General features: G+C 39.6%; 2 protein-coding genes across 7 annotated transcripts in view; one reads left to right on the forward strand and one right to left on the reverse strand.

The window, feature by feature from the left end:
* Positions 1–3,640, reverse strand: part of BLTP3B (bridge-like lipid transfer protein family member 3B) — a 96,046-nt gene extending 92,406 nt beyond the window's left edge. For 2 of the 3 annotated variants that reach the window (XM_077845955.1, XM_077845956.1), the window contains exon 1: positions 3,352–3,636. In XM_077845955.1, coding sequence (XP_077702081.1) covers positions 3,352–3,395 — 44 coding nt within the window. In that variant the 5' untranslated portion in view covers positions 3,396–3,636. Of the gene's footprint in view, positions 1–3,351 lie in introns of all 3 variants that reach the window. The other variant, XM_077845957.1, reaches the window with a different exon arrangement.
* A 732-nt stretch (positions 3,641–4,372) lies between these two features.
* The window catches only part of ACTR6 (actin related protein 6), a 29,330-nt gene continuing 13,037 nt past the window's right edge, over positions 4,373–20,665 (forward strand). Inside the window, exons 1-7 of one of the 4 annotated variants that reach the window (XM_077846009.1) lie at positions 4,373–4,553; positions 9,450–9,889; positions 11,685–11,802; positions 12,253–12,321; positions 14,386–14,509; positions 15,806–15,941; positions 16,033–16,089. In XM_077846009.1, the coding sequence (XP_077702135.1) occupies positions 9,615–9,889; positions 11,685–11,802; positions 12,253–12,321; positions 14,386–14,509; positions 15,806–15,941; positions 16,033–16,089 (779 nt within the window). In that variant the 5' untranslated portion in view covers positions 4,373–4,553; positions 9,450–9,614. The remainder of the gene's footprint in view (positions 4,554–9,449; positions 9,890–11,684; positions 11,803–12,252; positions 12,322–14,385; positions 14,510–15,805; positions 15,942–16,032; positions 16,090–20,665) is intronic. The other 3 variants (XM_077846008.1, XM_077846006.1, XM_077846007.1) reach the window with 3 other exon arrangements.

The following is a 20,665-nucleotide window of genomic DNA, read 5'->3' on the forward strand; positions in this document are numbered from 1 at the left end:
AACTTTTTTTTTTTAAGATTTTATTGATTTATTCATGAGAGACAGAGAGAGGCAGAGACACAGGCAGAGGGAGAAGCAGGCTCTATGTAGGAAGCCCGATGTGGGACTTGATCCTGCAACTCCAGGATCACGCCCTGAGCCGAAGGCAGACCACTGAGCCACCCAGGTGTCCCACAAACTATTTTTTATTAAGGATGCAACAGATGCTTAGGATACAAACTAAACAACAACTGGGCAGGGAACTACTATACAGATTTATACTTCTCAAATAGTTCAGCATTTACTTAAAGCATTTATTAATCTCTTAAGAATCTCTTAAGAATTTCTCTTTTATAATTTTCCAATATACCAGTTTCTCAAGCCCCTGTATCTCAGGAACACTGGTTTTAATGTTACAATTTCACCATACTTCAATCTCAAGGCTCAGAATAAGCATTTTCTTTCTCCTGTTTTCCTTTACAGTCTCCTTCTTACTGGAAGGTCCCATATATAGAGTCAATTTTCCGGTCCTTCCTTTCCAGGACAACAAAGGCTCATTTATTCAGTAATTCAATTACCTTCTTAAAAACCACAGGGATTGGGATCCCTGGGTGGCTCAGCGGTTTGGCGTCTGCCTTTGGCCCAGAGCGTGATCCTGGAGACCCTGGATCGAGTCCCGCATTGGGCTTCCGGCATGGAGCCTGCTTCTCCCTTTGCCTGTGTCTCTGCCTCTCTCTCTCTATCATGAATAAATAAATAAATAAGTCTTAAAAAAAAAACACAGGGAAACTGACCATACCCAATATCTATGATAACACTGGTGGCATATAGTCTTAATCAGTTATGAAAATACAAGGGCAAGTCAATGCTTTGGTGCCACCATTCATTACCAAAAAAAAAAAAAAGTTGCTGAGTGCCTACATTCTGCTAGATTAAAACAAAATTCCTGCCATCATGCAGTTTACTTTCAAGTGAAGAAGACAAAGAACGAGCATCTATACAGACAGAGAAGGATGAAAAGGTTGGTCAGGTAGGGCCTCCTTTGAAGGGTCAGTAATGGCATCCGCTGGCTGTAAGAAACGTTTATTATTGGAAGGTAATGTGTTCTAAGTATTTCCTGTTAAACATTTACATTGTCATAATTAAAGATAATTACTTTAATAGAGACATCTTTATTACTGGATAATCTGTAAAATTAAGCTTGACCCAGGTAATTTCAAAAATTCACCTCTACCTGAATAACTATAATTTATTACAACACACATCAACATCCTAGCCAAGAATATGAATTTGATACTCTTTAGTCACCCAAGTTAAGTTTTGAAATATGAAATAACTAAAAACTCATGTTTCAAAAACACATCTGTACTCAGCCATAAAAAAGAATGAGGTCTTGCCATTTTCAACAACATGGATAGACCTAGGGGGTTTTATGCTAAGTGAAATGAATCACACACAGAAAAACAAATACATATGACTTCAATTACATGTGGAATCTAAAGAAAGAAAAACAAAAGAGCAGAAATCCATAAATACAAAGAACAAACTCATGGTTGGCAGAGTAAAGGGCTCTGATCATGGGCAAGTCACAAGGATGAAAGGTACAGCACAGGGAATTCAGTCAGTGGTACTATAATAACATTGTGTGGTGACAGGTGATAGCTACACTTGGTGGAGAGCACAGCATAACCCATAGAGTTGTCACATTATTGTGTTGTACACCTGAAGCTAATGTTCACATTGTGTGTCAACTCTAAGTCGAAAGAAGGGAGGAAGGAAGGAGAGGCATACAAATGGCCAAAGATGCAAAAACAAAAATCCTCATCTCTGAAAAACAATCCTTATTACCATTTACCACAAAGCTATTAAAAATCACACAGATCAAATAGTACCCCAAGGACTCAATTCTGAATATGTAGTTGTGGTCTCTTTTGTGAAGTAAGCCGCCACCTTTGCTATTAATCTTCAAGAGTCTTTCTCAATTGAAGTTCCACAAGAGAATTAAACTAACAACGTAAGACACTCTGAATTAACTTTTCTCCCAAGCGTCTGGAATGGAACTAGCCATGTGCCATCATCCTTGGAAGATAAACGCTCAAATCATTTTCTGGAAGTCTGAATTTTCTTGGGGAATGGAGTATGACAAAGGCTAGAGGACATCTGATTAAGTCAGGTATTACCTAAATAATAATTAAAAAGATAAAACCTTTTTCCAAAATAAAATAATTCAGTATTGGACCGTAGGTACAAGTTATTAAAACATTTCAATTAGCGATAATATTAAGAAATGCATATTCATAAGTGCTGCTATAATTTGCTACTTGTTAAAATAGAGGTTATATCTTACTCAATGCTTTAAGTTTAGATAACATATTTGCTGATTCACAGAAATACTGATTTTGTTGCCCAACCTGCAACCTGTGGTATGCAGTGATCTGGACAATCAACCGTCTTCACCGTGTGAACATACCTGTATACCCAAGTTTTATCCTAGTATCATTAACTTACAAATAACAGAGCAAAAAAGGGTCATAACCAAACGCTTTGAATTCTGTTAACCATTTGGAAACAAGATCCCACATTCAGCCTGCGCCCGGAGACAAATATGGAGAAGTCAGAAGTAACAAAGTGCCAGCTTTACTGAGTCATGTTTCTGACTAAAACCGCGTTATGAAACGGAAAGAATGACAAGTATTGTTTATCACCACAGATGCTGACTACCTGAATTTATGGATCTCATATTCTAAAAAGAAAAAAAAAAAACTGTTTTGCCAAAATGATGTCGAACTAAAACGACCCCAGAAAGAACTTTGCCAAAGCTGGGAAGTCTATTTGGCGAACACAAACCCTAACTGTGCAAACAGGCACACACTCCAATGCACCGGAGCGGGAGCGGCGAGGCGGGGGTGAATTCGGGAAACCACAAGGTTAACATTTCACGGAGGAGACAAGCCTCAGCCCCCAAGGTCCGCACTGCTCCAGGCGCCCTCGGTGAACCGAAACGCCGTGCTCCGAGTGGAGGCGAGCACGGAGCTCGGGGTCACCCGGCCGCACACAGCATCCCCGCCTCCGCGCAGCAGCGCCCGGCGGGGTCCCCGGAGCCAGGTCAGCAGGCTGCCTGCCCCGCCGCCCTCCACGCCGCTCGGAGCCGGCGGGGCACGGCCGGTGCAGGGGGCCGACTCCGGAGGTCAGCGCCGGGCGCCGCCGGCCACGGAACATCGGGGCCGCGACCCCTGCCCCGCCAGGACCTGGACGCTCAGGCGGCGCCTCCCGCACGACTGCCGGGCCCCGCGGTCCCCGAGCTGCACGCAGCCTCCCGGGCCGGCGAGGGCGGAGGCGGACTGGCCCCCCACGCCCGAGGCTCTAGCTGACCTGGAGAGGTGCTTCAGGATCTGTTTCTTGATGAGCCCGGCCATGGTGCCGGGCCAGGAGGCGGCGCGCTCCCTCCGCGTTTCTCACTGCCTCCTCTCTTCGTGGTCCGGACTAGCCCGGCGAAGGGTCGCGTGAGTGCTCACGCCCGGGAGAGACCGAAGGCCCCGGCCGAGGCCACAGCCGCCGCCGCCGCCGCTGCCGCCGAGGACCCGGAGCATCGCTCTCAGGCCTCCGTGGCCGCCGCCGGCGCCATCTTGGCTGCAGCATCACCTAAGAGACCTGGGGGAGGGCGGGGCGGCGCGGACGGGGCGCGGGGCGGGGCGACGCGGGGGAGGCGTGCACGCGGGGACGCGCGGGGGGCGGGGCGACGCAGACTGCGGGCGGGGGGAGCCGCGGGGCGGGCCGCGCGGGGGGGGCGCGGGGGGGATGCACGCGGGGAGCGCGGGCGGGGGCGCGGGCGGGGCGGCGGAGCCCTGCGCGCCCCCCAACGCGCCCCGCGCTGACCGCCCCGCCCCGCGCTGCACGAGTGTCCTTTGCTGCCGCGCCGCTCCGGATGCCAGAACCTTCCTGGGCTTCACATGCTCCGTCTCTGCTCTGGCCTGGTTCCTGCCTCCATTACGGAGTGCTCCTTCCACATCCTACTTGTTGTTTTCATTTTTCACAATTTGCTCCACAAACTACCCTGCTCGCTTTGCTCTCTACCTGCTGTACTCCGCTTTCTTCATACGCTTGCCTCAGTTTCTTCTTTGCTAAGATATACTGCTCCTCCCCCCCTCCCCCCACACACACACACACACACACACACACACACACACACGCCCATGCTGTAATTTAATGTTTCCTCTGGTGATTCCAATCCTGAGGGAAGTAAAAGTTGACAACGTGTCTTAAGAGTCTAGGACCTGGGAATTAGAAGTCAGAAATTCAAGTCCTGGCTCTGTGGTTCTAGCTGTGTTAACCTGAAGAAAATAATTTCCTTACTTTTAACCTTAATCAGAGACAAAATACGTTAATCGTGTATTCTATAACCGTCTCGCTAGGTTGTGGCTACGGAAATAAGAATGCAAAATTTCACATGAAAATTTCAATGAAAAGGAAGGAAATGATTGAAATAGAACTATTACAGCTCTCCACCTCACCCAGCCCCAATGCAACATTTTCAGAGTCAAAATAACCACCCAGCGATGTCTCAAGGAGGAAAGGTATTAACACTACCTCTGAGGGATGGATCAGGAAGGATCTGGTTAAGGGTGGGGGAGAGAAGGTAGTTCACACATAGTCCAACAAGCTGCCCTTTTTGAAGAAAGGAAAGGAGATAATGCTTGACTCCTCACCATTCCTCATGCAATGCGAGCTAGGCCTTATTCTGGGGTTGCCTAGCCAAAAACAAACAAATCTGTTCTGTCATCAAAGAGTTAACAGACTAGGTAGGTAAATAGACTCTCAAGACCTTGAGGTAAGTCCTTCTACTTACCTCAAGGTCCAATGCTACCTGGGCCTTTGTGTCACTATGTAAACTTGGGCAAGTGATTTAATGTGTCAGCCTCAAATTCCTCATCTATGCAAGATAATATTAAGTTTCTAACTCAGAATTTATGAGATCTAAATGAGATTATGCATATAAAGTTTTCAACAAAGTGCTCAGTACTAAGCAAACTCTTTAATAAATGCTATTAAATTAGCATTATTGAAAACAGATGCAAAGTGTTATGAGCCCACGAAGAAGGAGTGATTTGTTCTACCTTAGGTCAAAGGCAGATTTACAGTAGAGATGTTATTTCAAAGATGAGACTGAATTAGCTTAATGCATTGACCTTGAAATTCAAGATTTGGATGTAAAACGTAGCTCTGCAGATTTTTTAACAATGGAATCGTAGGAACAGTATGGAACCTCTCAGGCTCCATGATGGTTGTTGTGAGGATTAACCAAGCTAATGAAGGTTAAGTAAGTACTAGACTACTTGAAAGAGTGCCAGACACAATATGATGGAATTAATTCACTAGCAGGAAGAGTATGTTCCAGGCAGGTGGAAGTGTCAAAGCTCATGGCTTATAAATGGCAAGTGGCCTAATGTCGTGGCTAGAACAAAACACAGATTCCTTTTCCAAGTTGTAAGTATTAAAGAATCTCACAGCTTAATAACTATAGTTGTAGTATAGTTTAAAAAAATTCAACTAAGCAAATCGAGAATTTGTCTTTATTAAGCAATTCATTAATTGGGATCATCCCACATAGCAAGTAGAGGGAACTCCCAAGGAAGGAATTGTACAAAATGGAAAGTATTTATAGGAAGGAATTTACAGGGGATCCCTGGGTGGCTCAGCGGTTTGGCGCCTGCCTTTGGCCCAGGGCGCGATCCTGGAGATTCGGATCGAGTCCCACATCGGGCTCCCAGCATGGAGCCTGCTTCTCCCTCTGCCTGTGTATCTGCCTCTCTCTCTCTCTCTCTCTGTGTCTATCGTAAATAAATAAATAAATAAATAAGTAAATAAAAAGAAGGAATTTACAGGACGTTATTGCAAGAAAAGAAAGAAAGACAAAAGACTGTTTCAGGCAAGGTCACCTTCATTTAGGGGGAAAGGCCAAGAGCCCTATTAGGTGGATTACCTTATTTTCCTTTGGGAGGGACGTTGGGATGAGGAGGGACCATGTGACAGATTACCTAATTGATGCAGACCAGAAAATTCCAGGCTAATTGGCTTAAAATTCCACACCTAAAGAGGTTGAAGCTGTACTTAGGTCTTGGTTTGCTGTGGGCAACTGACTCTGCCTTAAGCCTGTGTTTTTTAATGAGTTTTTACTGATTTGTACCAATATCTTTTTATTGAGAAATACATTTGCAATTTTTCTGTCCCTGGATTGAGGGAACATATGTCAAAACCACTATAAGGGACCCCTGGGTGGCTCGGCGGTTTAGCGCCACCTTCGGCTCAGGGCGTGATCCTGGGGTTCTGATGGAATCCCATGTCAGGCTCCCTGCATGGAGCCTGCTTCTCCCTCTGCCTGTGTCTCTGCTTCTCTCTCTGTGTGTCTCACATGAATAAATAAATAAAATCTTTAAAAAAATAACACTATAAATTCAGTGGTTTAAATAAATTCACATCTTTTTTTTTTAAGATGTTATTTGTTTATTTGAGAGAGAAAACATGCAGGGCAAAGGCAGAGGGACCAGCAAATTCCTCCACTGAGCAGGGAGCTCAACATGGGGCTCAATCTCAGGATCCCGAGATCATGACCTGGGCCCAAGTCAGATGTTTAACTGAGCCACCCAACACCCCTTTACATTTTTCTTAATTGCTTTTTAATTATCAAAGGATAATTTTTAAAAGTTAAAAAACATGACTGTCATACAGATGTATAATGGATATGCACCAAAGATTTATCAACTCATATTAATGTAAAAGCCAATAAAATAGGAGTTAGAGCTAGTTCACTCATTAATAGGACTTAAAACTGTTGCACATGTTTATTATATACTTGTAGCAGAGTCATATTTTTAATTCTTTTAAAATTATATAAGCAGGAGTCAAGGGTCCCTGGAAAAAGACACCACTTCCTTCACATAAGAAAGGTCATTTTAGGAGGCACCTGGGTGGCTCTGTTGGTTAAGTGTCTGATATGATCCCAGCTCAGATCTTGATCACAGAGTCTTGAGTTCAAGCTCTGCAGTGGCCTCCACCTACTTCCATTTTTGTACAATTTCTCTACTTAGAATTCCCCTTAGTTGGCTAGATTGGATACTGCCTGGTTCATGAATCTTTCAGTAAAGCCAATTAAATTTACTCAGTTGAATTGTATTTTAACAAAAGTAATATATGCTTGAGATTACTTGAGCTAAAATCTGGTAGGGGAGAGAGCATGGTATGAAGTGACTAGACTCAGAATTTTTACTGAACAGTCTTGTGCTGAAAGTGGGCTCCTACAGGGTCATGAGAACCAATTACATGCATTTCTTCCCAGCTCTGTGTTCAGGGTTTGGTGACTTCAGGATAGCTGGAAATCAACCATGGTGACAGTATCTATAACACAGACCATGGTAAACCCTACAGATCAGGGCTTTTTTTCCCCCTGGAGATCTGGTTGTTGACCATTTACCAGCACACGCTGTAAGATGGGTTGAAGGGGGGATGAAATTGCAAATGTATGGGCACTATTTCTTCCTAGGCAGTGTCAAGTCATAGAAGGAAGGACTTGTGTGGTGAGGAATACATTTACAGAGGGTGATCAGATTTCTGATTTAGAAAAATACTTGCTGATGATTATGCTAGTGGCACAGAAGACCGAGCAGAATGAGAAGAGAATGGAGGCAGAAAGGGCATTGAGAAGGCAGTGGCATTATTTGAGGTGAGAGATAAGGTGGTATCAGTAAAGAGGAAAGGCCAAGGACAGATTCCAGAGAGTAATTCTGGGATTGGGGTTGAAGGTAATTGAGGTATCTAGCTTGATGCACCATGTGGATCTTGGGACATACTATTAATATAGATAAGTAATTAGGTGGAACAAACCTTTTTGGAGATAAAATTCAGTTTTAGATTTGTTGCTATCCATTAAAGTTATCCTAGGATATACTTGGGTAGAAACATTCAGACTATAGTTGGGGGGTGGAAATTCTGCTTTTAGCTTTATCATTATTTAATGACAGCTGAAACCAAGAACAAAAATGATCTTAATCAAGGAGGATGTAAATGTTGAGGAAAGCAAAAAGAGAAGCTTAAATAAGAAAAGGCTGATAATCAGAAGGAAAAATCATATTTTAAGAGATGAAAGATGACTAGAAATGATGTCAGCTCTATGCCGTAAGTTTTTTAAAAAAATATTTTATTTATTTATTCATGAGAGAGGCAGAGACACAGGCAGAGGGAGAAGCAGGCTCTATTCAGGGGAGCCTGGAGTGGGACTTAATCCCAGGACTCTGGGATCATGCCCTGAGCCAAGGGAGATGCTCAACTGCTGAGCCACCCAGATGTCCCTATGCTGTAAGTTTTAGAAAACATTCTTTACATGTTTGTAGTAAGAGATCTTATCAGTTTAGTGATAAATTAGAGAAAACAGAATGACTAAAATTGCACATAATTAACTTTGGACATTCAATGATTTTTCGATACAAAGATCTAGACCAGTAGAATAGAGTGGTCTGACTTCAAGGAGTTTGCCATCTATACAAGTTAAGAGATTAATTATATGGGGGCACCTGGCTGGCTTGGTTGGTGGAACATGCAACTGTTGATCTTGGAGTTGTGAGTTCCAGCCTCAGGTTGAGTGTAAAGATTACTTAAAGGTAAAAATCTTTAAAAAAATAAATGAGAATGAGTATATGATGAAAAGATGACAATGATGATGATGATTACCTCTACCAGGTACTTGTGTCATTTACTCTTCATAAAACAATTCTGCAAGGGAGTGTTATTAATATTACTGTATTCTACAAATGAGAAAACTAAGGCATAGAGAGATGAACTAGCCTGTCCACAGCATCTAGTAAGAGCCAAGATTTTGGTCCAAGAGTTTAAATGCAGAGACTATAAATCACTATCTCTTTGATTTTAATAATAGTTCAGAAATTTAAAGATTAAGTTAGTGTATGTGTATATATATATGTGTGTGTGATATATATGTGTATATATCTATATATTTATATATATCTATATATCTATATCTATATATCGTTGAAAGTTTACTCACAGGTATTAAGCACTTTCTAAATCTTTACCCATCATCATCTTCATCGCCCAAGGTTACACAGCCATTTTGTGGAGTCTGGATTCTAATACAAAATTCATTCTTATCCCTTATTATGTATTGGAGTTAGCCGAGGGTATTACAAGAGCACACAGGAGCACCTGATTTCAAGAGTGAGAACAGGGTAACGTGCGGTGTCAAGAAACCTTTTAGTAAGAGCGACAGCGCAGTGTTATGAACAAGTAGGTGGAGGAAGAGTATGAATGCGTAGAAAAGAGAGGCAGTTGATCAAACAGCATGTCTATAATTTAAAGGTGGTCGGGCCTAGGCTACAATGGAATGGGCAGTGGCGGGGAATGAGGCTGAAGAGACTTCATACCCCATTCCACACTGTATGATTTTGCATTTCATCCCTTAGGAAACGTCACTGAACAATGCTACTGGAACACACGCGGGCACAAAGCTGAAGGTGCACCACGGAAGTCAACAGAGAATTGGCGGGGCGAGTCAGTGTGCGAAGCGGAGGGCAAAAACGTAATACGGTGGGCGCAAAAGCCGCAAGCCGGTTGCACGTTCCCGGGGGATGGAACCGGCGGGGCGTCGAGGTAAGCGCTGCACAGCCCTACGCCCGCAGCGAGGCCTGCAGGGCGTCTCTGGTTTCCGGCGTCCTCCGTTGCTAAGGAAGACCGGAAGCGCCCTTCCGCCCCGCCCCGCCAACCCTAGAGTCCCGGAAGCCCAGGGAGCCGAAGTGACGGGAGGACGGAGCGACGGCCGGTGGGTTCGCGGTAAAATGACGACTTTGGTGCTGGATAACGGAGCCTACAATGCCAAAATCGGTTACAGCCATGAAAACGTGTCGTAAGTGTTCTCTCGCTCCTCAGCACGAGCCCGACGTCTGGTGGCTTCACAGACTCGGCTTCCGGTCGGGAGCGCAGTAAACTGCAGGTGGCCCTCCGTGGCCCTCACCCGCGCCGTAGGGATGCTCCGACTGGAGCCGGGAGGCTGGGATGCTTTCCACTGCAGTTGTGGCGGTCACGTAGGCCACGCGGCCCCGGAAGTGGGACGTGCGTTTCCTTTGGTACAGGAAATCGTTGAGGAAACTAGGCTTCTTTGAGAAGCGGTGCTCGACGAAGCGGTGCGTCCCCGAAGTTCAGGAACCGCAGGAAGCGCGGACATGTGTGTGCATATGCACATTCTTGAGGGCACTGCCGCGGCTTTCACCAGATCCTCAGTGGGTCCTGTGACCCCAGAAGCGCTTAAAAACGACCTACTGGTTGGAGACGTTGAAGGCTTCGTGCCTAAGCCCCTTGGTGTGCCTTGGCCGACCTGGTTGATAGACTTGATTTGACGGAATCACTACAATGGCATTCGTCAAATATATACGTATATAGAGAGAAGAAAAGATGCTTTACTTCTAAAATGTTTACAGAGGATTCTCTGCCCTCTCTTTCTCCTTTTCTTTTTTTTCTTTTTTAAAGAGAACGCTTATAGAAACGTAAATTCTTAGTCTTCCGGAAAATGTTTTTTGGCAATGTGTATCACTGTTTTTATCCTTTGGCCACAGTAGTTCTGTTATCAGTTTCCTAAGGAATAAGTATGAAGGGTTTGATAAGAATAAATACAGGATGCTCTATGTTACAGACATTGTGTATGGTGGGAAAAAAGGAAAAGAAAGCAAGCTGAATAATCAAGAATAGAAAATAGACTAATATTACAGTACAACCATAAGATTGACTGTAGTGCGGTTTTTAAAAATCCCGTCCTCCAATCGCCTGGATGGCTCAGTGCATTGCGTATCAGACTCTTGACTTTGGCTCAGATGGTGATCTTAGGGAATGGAATTGAATCACCCCTTGGGCTCTGCCCTCAGCTGGGAGTTGGCCTGAAATTCTCTCTCTCCCTGCACCCTAATCCCCAGCTCTTGCACTCTCTCACTCTCTTGCTTTCTCTCTCTAAAATTAATCTTTAAAGAAAAAAAAAATCATGTCCTCAAAGCATATTTAAACATGTAGAGAAAATGACAACATAGTATAAATGAAATAAGCAGATACAAAACATGTTTGCAGTATTGTCCCAATATCCTTTCCCTCGCTCCTCCTCTCTCTCTCCCCTCCCCTTCTCCCACTCCTGCACACACATACATGTGTACATGTGTGTATGGTTGATGATGACTTCAGTTTGTCTTCCTAACCAGATTGTAAGCCTGTGGTGGGCGGCAACCATATTAAGAACCACTTTCTCCTTCTGTATCCTATAGCATCCTGCTAATTGAAAATCTTTGGCTTCTTAGAGATCTAATTTTAATGGCAAGAATTTTGAAACTGTAAATCTTTTGCCCGAGTGGTATTAAGATTCCCACATTAAAGCCAAAAGGACCAGAACTTTACCTGAGCCCTGACTGTCATCTGGTGGTGGCAGGATCCATACCCACCTGGAAGGATTTTTTAAGGATTACTTGAGAAAGATGAAGGGTCCAGTGTAGGATCTCATATGTATTAGAACTTTTTAAAAAATGTGTTTTTTTTAATTATTTGAAGATAAAATGAAAAACACTGGTTGTGAATATTTTTTTTGTCATGGAGGGAGGTGGTTAAGTAATTATACTTTCTAAGTGAGTAGTTAGGAAATAATTATATTATTTCTTTGTTTACAGGGTAATTCCTAACTGTCAGTTCAGGTCAAAAACAGCACGACTTAAAACTTTTACTGCTAACCAGATAGATGAAATAAAGGACCCTTCTGGACTCTTTTACATCCTTCCTTTTCAGAAGGTAATTCAATTATATGTCATTTCTAACAACATAGTCCTAAATGTAAACACAATTTTTAAATGTATAATTAAGATTTTTTATGTATGGGAATGTTTTTAGAAAAGCTATTTAAATTTTAATAAGATCTTATTAAAACCAAAAATTGAAATTAAATTGTCTTGTTAGCAATAAATGACCATGACTTAGTTACTGTCTGGGGTTCAATCCCAGACCAGACCCTATAGCAGGATGCTATAGGATACTGATTGTGGTACTGAATTTTACTTGTTTATATTTAAAGCTAAATGAGATGAACATGTTAAAAAAGTGTAAGTATAGAGTGGCGTCTCCTTAAACAGTGTTTGAGTAGTGAAGGTAACCATAAAGAGCAATTAGTCATTTAGAGTATATTAATGTGATTTTTAAAAATTATTCAAATATTTGTGGTAATTTATACAAGAATTTTTTTAGGGCTACTTGGTGAATTGGGATGTTCAAAGACAAGTTTGGGATTACCTTTTTGGAAAAGAAATGTATCAGGTAACAAATTGGAGTATGTATTCAAATTTCTATTTCCATGCTTTATTCAATGAAAAATTACAGCACCAAAGAATTATTAACTCACGTTAATGCAAGAACCAACAGGATAGGATATAAAGCTAGTTTACACCTTAATATGACTTAAATAAATCTGTTCCACATGGTTACTATGTACTATCACTCATTTTTAGCTTTTAAAATTATATACACTGCCAAAATATATATGTTTATGAAAAGTAATACTTATATACTTATGATTATTTGAGCTAAAATCTGGTAGGGGGGAGAGCATGGTGTGAAGTGAATAGACTTATTATTATTATTTTTTTAAAGATTTTACCCATTTATTCATGAGAGACACGGGGGTGGAGGGACAGAGACACAGGCAGAGGGAGAAGCAGGCTCCACACAGGGAGCCTGATGTGGGACTCGATCCTGGGACTCCAGGATCACGCCCTGGGCCAAAGGCCGGCGCTAAACCACTGAGCCATCCAGGGATCCCCTAGACTCAGAATTTTTACTGAATAGTCTTGTGCTGAAAGTTGGCTCCTACAGGGTCATGAGAACCAATTACATGCATTTCTTCCCAGCTCTGTGTTCAGGGTTTGGTGACTTCAGGATAGCTGGAAATCAACCATGGTGACAGTATCTATAACACAGACCATGGTAAACCCTACAAATCAGGGCTTTTTCTCCCCCTGGAGATCTGGTTGTTGACCATTTACCAGCACACGCTGTAAGATGGGTTGAAGGGGGGATGAAATTGCAAATGTATGGGCACTATTTCCTCCTAGGCAGTGTCAAGTCATAGAAGGACGGACTTGTGTGGTGAGGAATACATTTACAGAGGGTGATCAGATTTCTGATTTAGAAAAATACTTGCTGATGATTATGCTAGCGGCACAGAAGACCGAGCAGAATGAGAAGAGAATGGAGGCAGAAAGGGCATTGAGAAGGCAGTGGCATTATTTGAGGTGAGAGATAAGGTGGTATCAGTAAAGAGGAAAGGCCAAGGACAGATTCCAGAGAGTAATTCTGGGATTGGGGTTGAAGGTAATTGAGGTATCTAGCTTTAACTTTAGAATATGTTTCAAAAGTTATATTTAAGTCACTAATATACTGTTCTTAGTTTTGAAGAAGTATAATATTTAAAAATATTATAAATATTTTAGGGATCCCTGGGTGGCTCAGTGGTTTGGCGCCTGCCTTTGGCCCAGGGCGCGATCCTGGAGACCCAGGATGGAATCCCACGTCGGGCTCCCGGTGCATGGAGCCTGCTTCTCCCTCTGCCTGTGTCTCTGCCTCTCTCTCTCTCTCTCTCTCTCTGTGACTATCATAAATACATTAAAAAAATTAAAAAAAAAAAAAATATTTTAAATATATTTAAATATTTAAAATTAAGTAATTGCATATGAATAGAATTTTCATTTTGAAGTGAATTTGAGGTTAAGAGAGTCTGTATGGAACTCAAGATTATTCACATGTCTGCTATTATTAGATCAATTCACCATCTCCTATTTGTTTTCACAGTAAAATATTTTTGTCCACATACCTAAATTGTGAATATTATGTGAGAATTTTGCGCTTTTAATGTATGTAATGTACCTTTAGGTATAGCGAGTGAATTTTCAGTTTTTAATGCTTCTTAAGGGTGTAGGAGAGAATTATGTAAACACTATGCTAAAGCTTCTGGCCATTTGACTTGGAAAACAAAACATCTCTAATGCTTGTAGTTGTATTTTTCATTACTTTTGCACGCTGATCTTCAAACAATTTGATAGTATCATTTTATTAATGCTACCATTAAGAGAGTTAAAATTGAATAATAAAGTGCCTGGATCCTGTAATCAGTCTTCCGGGATTCAAATCCTAGCTATGTCCCTAACTAGTTACATGAACCTTGGTAATGTATTCAACTTTTCTGTACCTCAGTTGGCCAATTAAATAGGGTTAGTAATAAGACTTCTAGGATTATTGTGAGGAATAATATTTTTGTTTATATATGTAAAACAAGTGTTTATGACTACAAAGTTATAAAACTTGTGGAATTTTTTTCTCTCATAGGTTGATTTTTTAGATACCAATATTATTATCACAGAACCATACTTTAATTTCACTTCAATTCAAGAATCAATGAATGAAATCCTCTTTGAAGAATATCAGTTCCAAGCAGTCTTAAGAGTAAATGGTGAGTTAAAGTTTTGATTGCAATTAAGTAATGGGAATACAGACATGAATAGGGTAAAGAGAAACACTTAAAATCCAAGAATATTGGGTGACATTTTTTTAGATTTGAAGGAAATAAAACATGGAATTTAAAAATTAGGTATACTCTTAGAGATTATCTAATCAGACTTTTCTCACTTCATCTTTTTACTAGTTTGGTATTTTCTCCATAATGAAGTTACTAGCCACATACTAGTTTTTTGTTTGTTTGTTTTTTAAAGTAAACTCTGAGGTTCAGACTCACAACCCTGAGATCAAGAGTTACATGCTGTAACGACTGTACCAGCCAGGTGCTCCACTAGCCACATATTTTTAAGTTCTGAAAGATTGTTTCTAAGGAGGTTACCTTTTCTGCCACTGATGTGTTCACTATCATTATTATTGATTGAAATGTTAATAACTCAGCCTGCCAATATGTGGAAAACCAATCTGAAAATATTATCTAGATATTTAGATATATCATTTAGATATTTATATGCTTACTAGTTTATGAAAGGCTAGAATTACATTACATGATTGTACAATGAAAGTACTCAAATATTTAGCTTGCAGAATTTAAGTCTGTATGAGTGATACTATACTATAATGGTTAAGAGCACAATCTCTAGAACAGTGTTCTTCAGGGTGATTTTGCTCCTTGGGATATTTGGCAACGTTGGGAGACATTTTTGGTTGTCACGACTGTGAGGACACAGATGCTGCTAAACATCTTAAAATGAATAGGACAGCCTCCAGCAACAAGAAATTATCTGGCTCAAAATGTCAGTAGTTCTGAGGTTGAGAAACCTTGCTCTAGAATCACTCTAGGTGGTTTGAATCTTGACTGTTACTTTCTAGTTGTATGACATTGAGTATATTATTTAACTTCTCTGTGCTTCAATTTCTTCATCCATAAAATGGAACTGTTGTGAAGATTAAAACACAAATACTCATGGAGTTTTTAGAATTGTGCTCAGCATGTAATAAATGCTCAGTAAAATTATCAACTGTTAAAATAAGTTATGATGTTAAAATAATTAAGAATATTTACTTTTAAAAATTGATCACAAAAATTTTAAGTCATGTTTACCACAAAATGTGATGTTTTAGTTTAAATGCAGAGAGCTTGTGATAGTTATGCATATTATTTTTAATTGACATATAGAAATAAAGGAAAGTTTTTGTCTTTGTGTTTGCCTTAATTTGTTACCTTTCTTTAAGTTACTTTAAATTAAGTACACTTTATATAATCCAGTTTTCTTTATCTTTTTCTGAATAGCTGGTGCTCTCAGTGCGCATAGGTATTTTCGAGATAATCCTTCCGAGTTGTGCTGTATCATTGTAGATAGTGGATATTCCTTTACACATATAGTTCCCTATTGTAGAAGTAAAAAGAAAAAAGAAGCAATTATTCGGTGAGTTGTATTCAATTTTCGTGTTTTTCTTAGGTTAAAACCAAATGAAAGGTGCGATAAACTGAACCAAATTTGAATTCTCCCTTTGTAGGATAAATGTAGGAGGAAAACTCCTAACCAATCATCTAAAGGAGATCATATCTTACAGGTAATATTTAGCTTTAATTCTTTGGGAGGGTTGGCTGCTGGTGATGAACTTTTTAAAGTCATTTAAAACTACTCTGACCATTTAGTTGTAACTTGAGGTGACAATTCTATATCACTGCTTTTAAAAACTATATCACATATATAAATACAGATGATGTTCAAATTGAAAGGCTTTCTAGTGGGGCACCTGGCTGGCTCAGTCTGTCCAGCATGCAACTCTTGATTTCTGGGTCATGAGTCCAAGCTGCACCATTGGTATAGAGCTTACACACACACACACACACACACACACACAAACCCAAAAGCTTTCTAGCATATAAAATGCTAGTGTCCACCAAAATTTGGATATTTCCAAATTCTAGGGAGTTAAGTATGTTTAGTATCTTAAAATTCTAGAAGTTATAGCAGTTTATAAATGTTATACATTATAAAACAAATTAAAAATGCATTTAAGGAAATAGGGTTTTCAAAGGAAAATAAATCTCTATGCCCTCTTTCTTTCTCTCATGTCAATTCCATTTCACACAAAGTATGGTCTTTAAACTGTATTTATCGTTTATAGTTTTAGTCTCTATGACTCTTAATAATGTATTGTTATTTTTGTTTGTGGATTAACCAATATTAGTTGACTATCCATCATTAAAAGATGAGGAATTAGGGATCCCTGGGTGGCGCAGCGGTTTAGCGCCTGCCTTTGGCCCAGGGCGCGATCCTGGAGACCCGGGATCGAATCCCACGTCGGGCTCCCGGTGCATGGAGCCTGCTTCTCCCTCTGCCTGTGTCTCTGCCTCTCTCTCTCTCTCTCTGTGTGACTATCATAAATAAATTATTAAAAAAAAAAAAAAAAAAAAAAAAGATGAGGAATTAGCGTACTTTGCCACATCCCAACTCTTCTTGCTTTCCTATGTTTATTTATAAATTTAATTTATGCTATTATTTTAAATTTTATTTTGTTTAAAAACTTAAGTGTGATTTTTTTTTGTTTTGTAAGTAGAATTGTTAAATCTCAATTTCTCACTACATTAACTTTGGCTAGTATGACACCGTCAGTATCTCTTAGCTCCCCTCTATATCAGATGAGAAAATAAGTGAATCTGCATTTCCTTCTGCCTTTCCTCCCATGTTTTCCTTCTTTCTTCTGTCAGGTGTACCATTATTTTTTTAAACAGCTTTATTGAGATCTAATACATACCAGAAAATTCATCCATTTAAAGTGTACATTTTCAGTGGATTTTAGTGTATTAGAACATTTTTAGAACATTTTTGTTACCCTCAAAAGAGACCTACTCCCCTATCCATCCTACCCAGCTCTAGCACATTTGTAAAAGACTTTTTATTTTACGATAATCACAGACTGAGGAAGTTGTAGAATAGTGTGGAGAGCCCTGTGTAACCTTAGTAACATCTCAATTAACTAATACAATATCAACATGATAAAATTGACACTAGTACAATATTATTTTCAATTTTCACCATTTTTTACATGCATTCGTGTGTACATCTATGCGATTTTATCCCATATATAGATTTATCTAAGCACCACTGAAATCAAGCTGTAGAACTATTCCATCACTCTAAAGGAACTCCTTTGTGCTACTCCTTTACATTTGCTTTCTCACCATGTCCTTCTCTCCTGGCAATCTCTAATTTGTTTACCATTTCTATAGTTGTTATTTCAAGAAACAGAATCCTATAGTATATAACCTTTGAACAGTGACTTTTTTCATTAAACATAATGCTGTGTGATTTCTTCTTAATTATTGAGATAACATTTATATATGACTTTTTACTAAAGTGAAGTCTTCTTGCCTTGTTGTTTATACATCAATTCTAAAGCGAAAGGCTCATGAGTAGCATATACAGTATTATGATTATGTGAATGTTACTCATTGTAGAACCAGACAGAATTGGGCTCAGTTTCAAAAAGTTTGGATATTTAGTCCCCCTATCCCCATCAGATTGGAAAGACCACATTTGAAAGGCAGAGATAGTTGAGACAGATGAGGATGTTAACCAAAACCCAGGTCCCCCCCACATACAACTTTGTTAATAAAACAAAATTTTTATTGAGGTAAAACATACATATAGAAGTTTATAAAACTTGAATGTACAATTCAGTGAATTTTAAAAACTGAATATACCCAAGTAACCAGAACACAGTTCAGGCAGACTATATTACCAGCACTCCAATCCCTCTTTGTCCTCTTCTGGTCTGGAAAACCACTGATTTCAAGCATTTGTAAACAAAACTAATGTCAGTGTAAACCTGAGAAATCAATTTGAAGCAGATATGACACTGAGTTGTTATCTTTAATATATTAAGGGCTCTTCTCAGTTAAGAAAAGCACTACCTTGGTATAAAATAACGGGTTACTAGACGATTCTCAGAAAACAAATGGTCAGTGATACAGATAGATAATTATTAGGGTTACATATAGTCAAAGGATACAAATGGATAATTCTCAGACATAGAAAAATGTTAAACATCTGTAGTAATTATTACAAATTCAGTTAAAATATTTATTGAGCATTTATTTAGGAGGTTGGGATATATTGAGTTAACAAATAAGAATTCCTCTATAGGGCAGCCTGAGTGGCTCGGCAGTTTAGTGCCCTTTCAGCCCAGGGCGTGATCCTGGAGACCAGGGATCGAGTCCCATGTCGGGCTCTCTGCATGGAGCCTGCTTCCCCCTCTGTCTGTGTCTCTGCCTCTCTCTCTGTCTCTCATGAATAAATAAATAAAATCCAAAGAATTTCTCTATCATGACACTGCTATTAGAAAAACACAAATTAAAATACCATGATTTTTATGATCCAAATTAATAGAATTTTTTTTCAAAAGATGATATTGCAAAAAAAAAAAAGATTGCAGGTTGTGATGCTGGCTGCTGATCAGAGCATACCTTGAAATAACTTTTCTGGTAAACAGTTTGGCAATACACCAAGGTAGTAGAAGTATTTCAAGTTCTGTGTCCTAGAGTATGAATAAATAATGAGATAATCCAAGATACAGATAAAAGTACCTATATTGCATTGATTTTGAGTTATACTTTTCTCACATCTCTAGTTGGAATGGATCTTCCAATTGTTGGTACCTTAGAATTGTCATAGTTTAATTATCCTCTTTTCTTTGGTGCAATAGTAAATCTTAAAGAAGGTAAAATATGGTGTATATGGAGATAACAAAAAGCAAAAAGAAGCAATAATGTTTTTTACTTATAAGGGCTATGCTAAACACTTTACATGTATAATTAGAATCATTTACTTCTTACAGATGTATTAAGTCGGTGATCTGATTATTATAACCCTTTTAGAGTTGAAGAGATTGAGTCCCAAAGAGGTAAAATAACTTGGTTACTGAAATGTGATTCAGCCAAAGTCTCTGGGGCACCTGGCTCGCTCAGTTGGTAGAGCATGTGACTCTTGGTCTCAGGCTCTCATGAGTTCAAGCCTCATTTGGGGCATAGAGCCTACCTAAAAAAACCCAAAAAGCAACAAATCCATAATCACAAACACACAAGTATCTTTCCCCTTGATATAAATTTCCAACACCAGGAACATTAATAAATATATTTTAATAGATTAGATTCCTCTAATAAATATTATGGGGCAGTAAATAACCATATTTTTGAAGAATGATAGCATATGCAAATGTGAGATAACATTTAGTCTAAAACAAAAAGTATATGTAGTATATATGGGTAAAGATAAATATTCAAAGGAAATAACTTCACATTTTTGTTTATCCTTTTCTTGTATGTTTTTTATTGAAGTATAGTTGACACACAATGTTACATTAGTTTTAGGTGTACAATACAGTAATTTGACAACTCTATACTTTATGCTGTACATATTATAAACATAGCTACTCTCTGTCACCACACAATGCTATTATAGTACCTTGACTATATTCCTTATGCTGTACCTTTCATCCCTGGGACTTACTAATTCCATAACTGGAGGACTATACCTTCCACTCCCCTTCACCTGTTTTGCTCATCTCCCTACCCTCTCTCCTCTAGCAACTGCCAGTTCTCTATACATATGGGTCTGTTTTTGCTCTGTTTTGTTGTTTAGATTCCATATATAAGTGAAATCCTTATCGTGTTTGTCTTTCTCTGACTTACTGCATTTTGCATAAAACCTTCTAGGTTCATCCATGTTGTCACAAATGGCAAGATCTCATTTCTTTTTTAGGCTGCTTAATATTCCATTGTGTTTGTGTGTGTGTGTTGGTGTGTGTGTGTGTACCTGTACATACTATGTTTTCTTTATTCATTTACCTATCATTGGACACTTGAGTTGCTCCCATATTTTTGCATTATAAATATGTTATAATAAACAACAGTGAATATATTTTTTATATGTTTTTGGTTTTTTGGGGGTAAATACCTAGTAGTGGAATTACTGGATTGTATGGTATTTCTATTTTTAATTTTTTGGAGGAATCTCCATATTGTTTTCCACAGTGATTATACACCAGTTTGTGTGAGTTTTTCTTTTTATACATTATTGCCAACATTGTTATTTCTTCTCTTTTTGATACTAGCCATTCTGATAGATGTGAGGTGATATCT

The sequence above is a fragment of the Canis aureus genome, chromosome 13 (assembly GCF_053574225.1).
Source record: "Canis aureus isolate CA01 chromosome 13, VMU_Caureus_v.1.0, whole genome shotgun sequence".
NCBI classification, from domain to species: domain Eukaryota; kingdom Metazoa; phylum Chordata; class Mammalia; order Carnivora; family Canidae; genus Canis; species Canis aureus.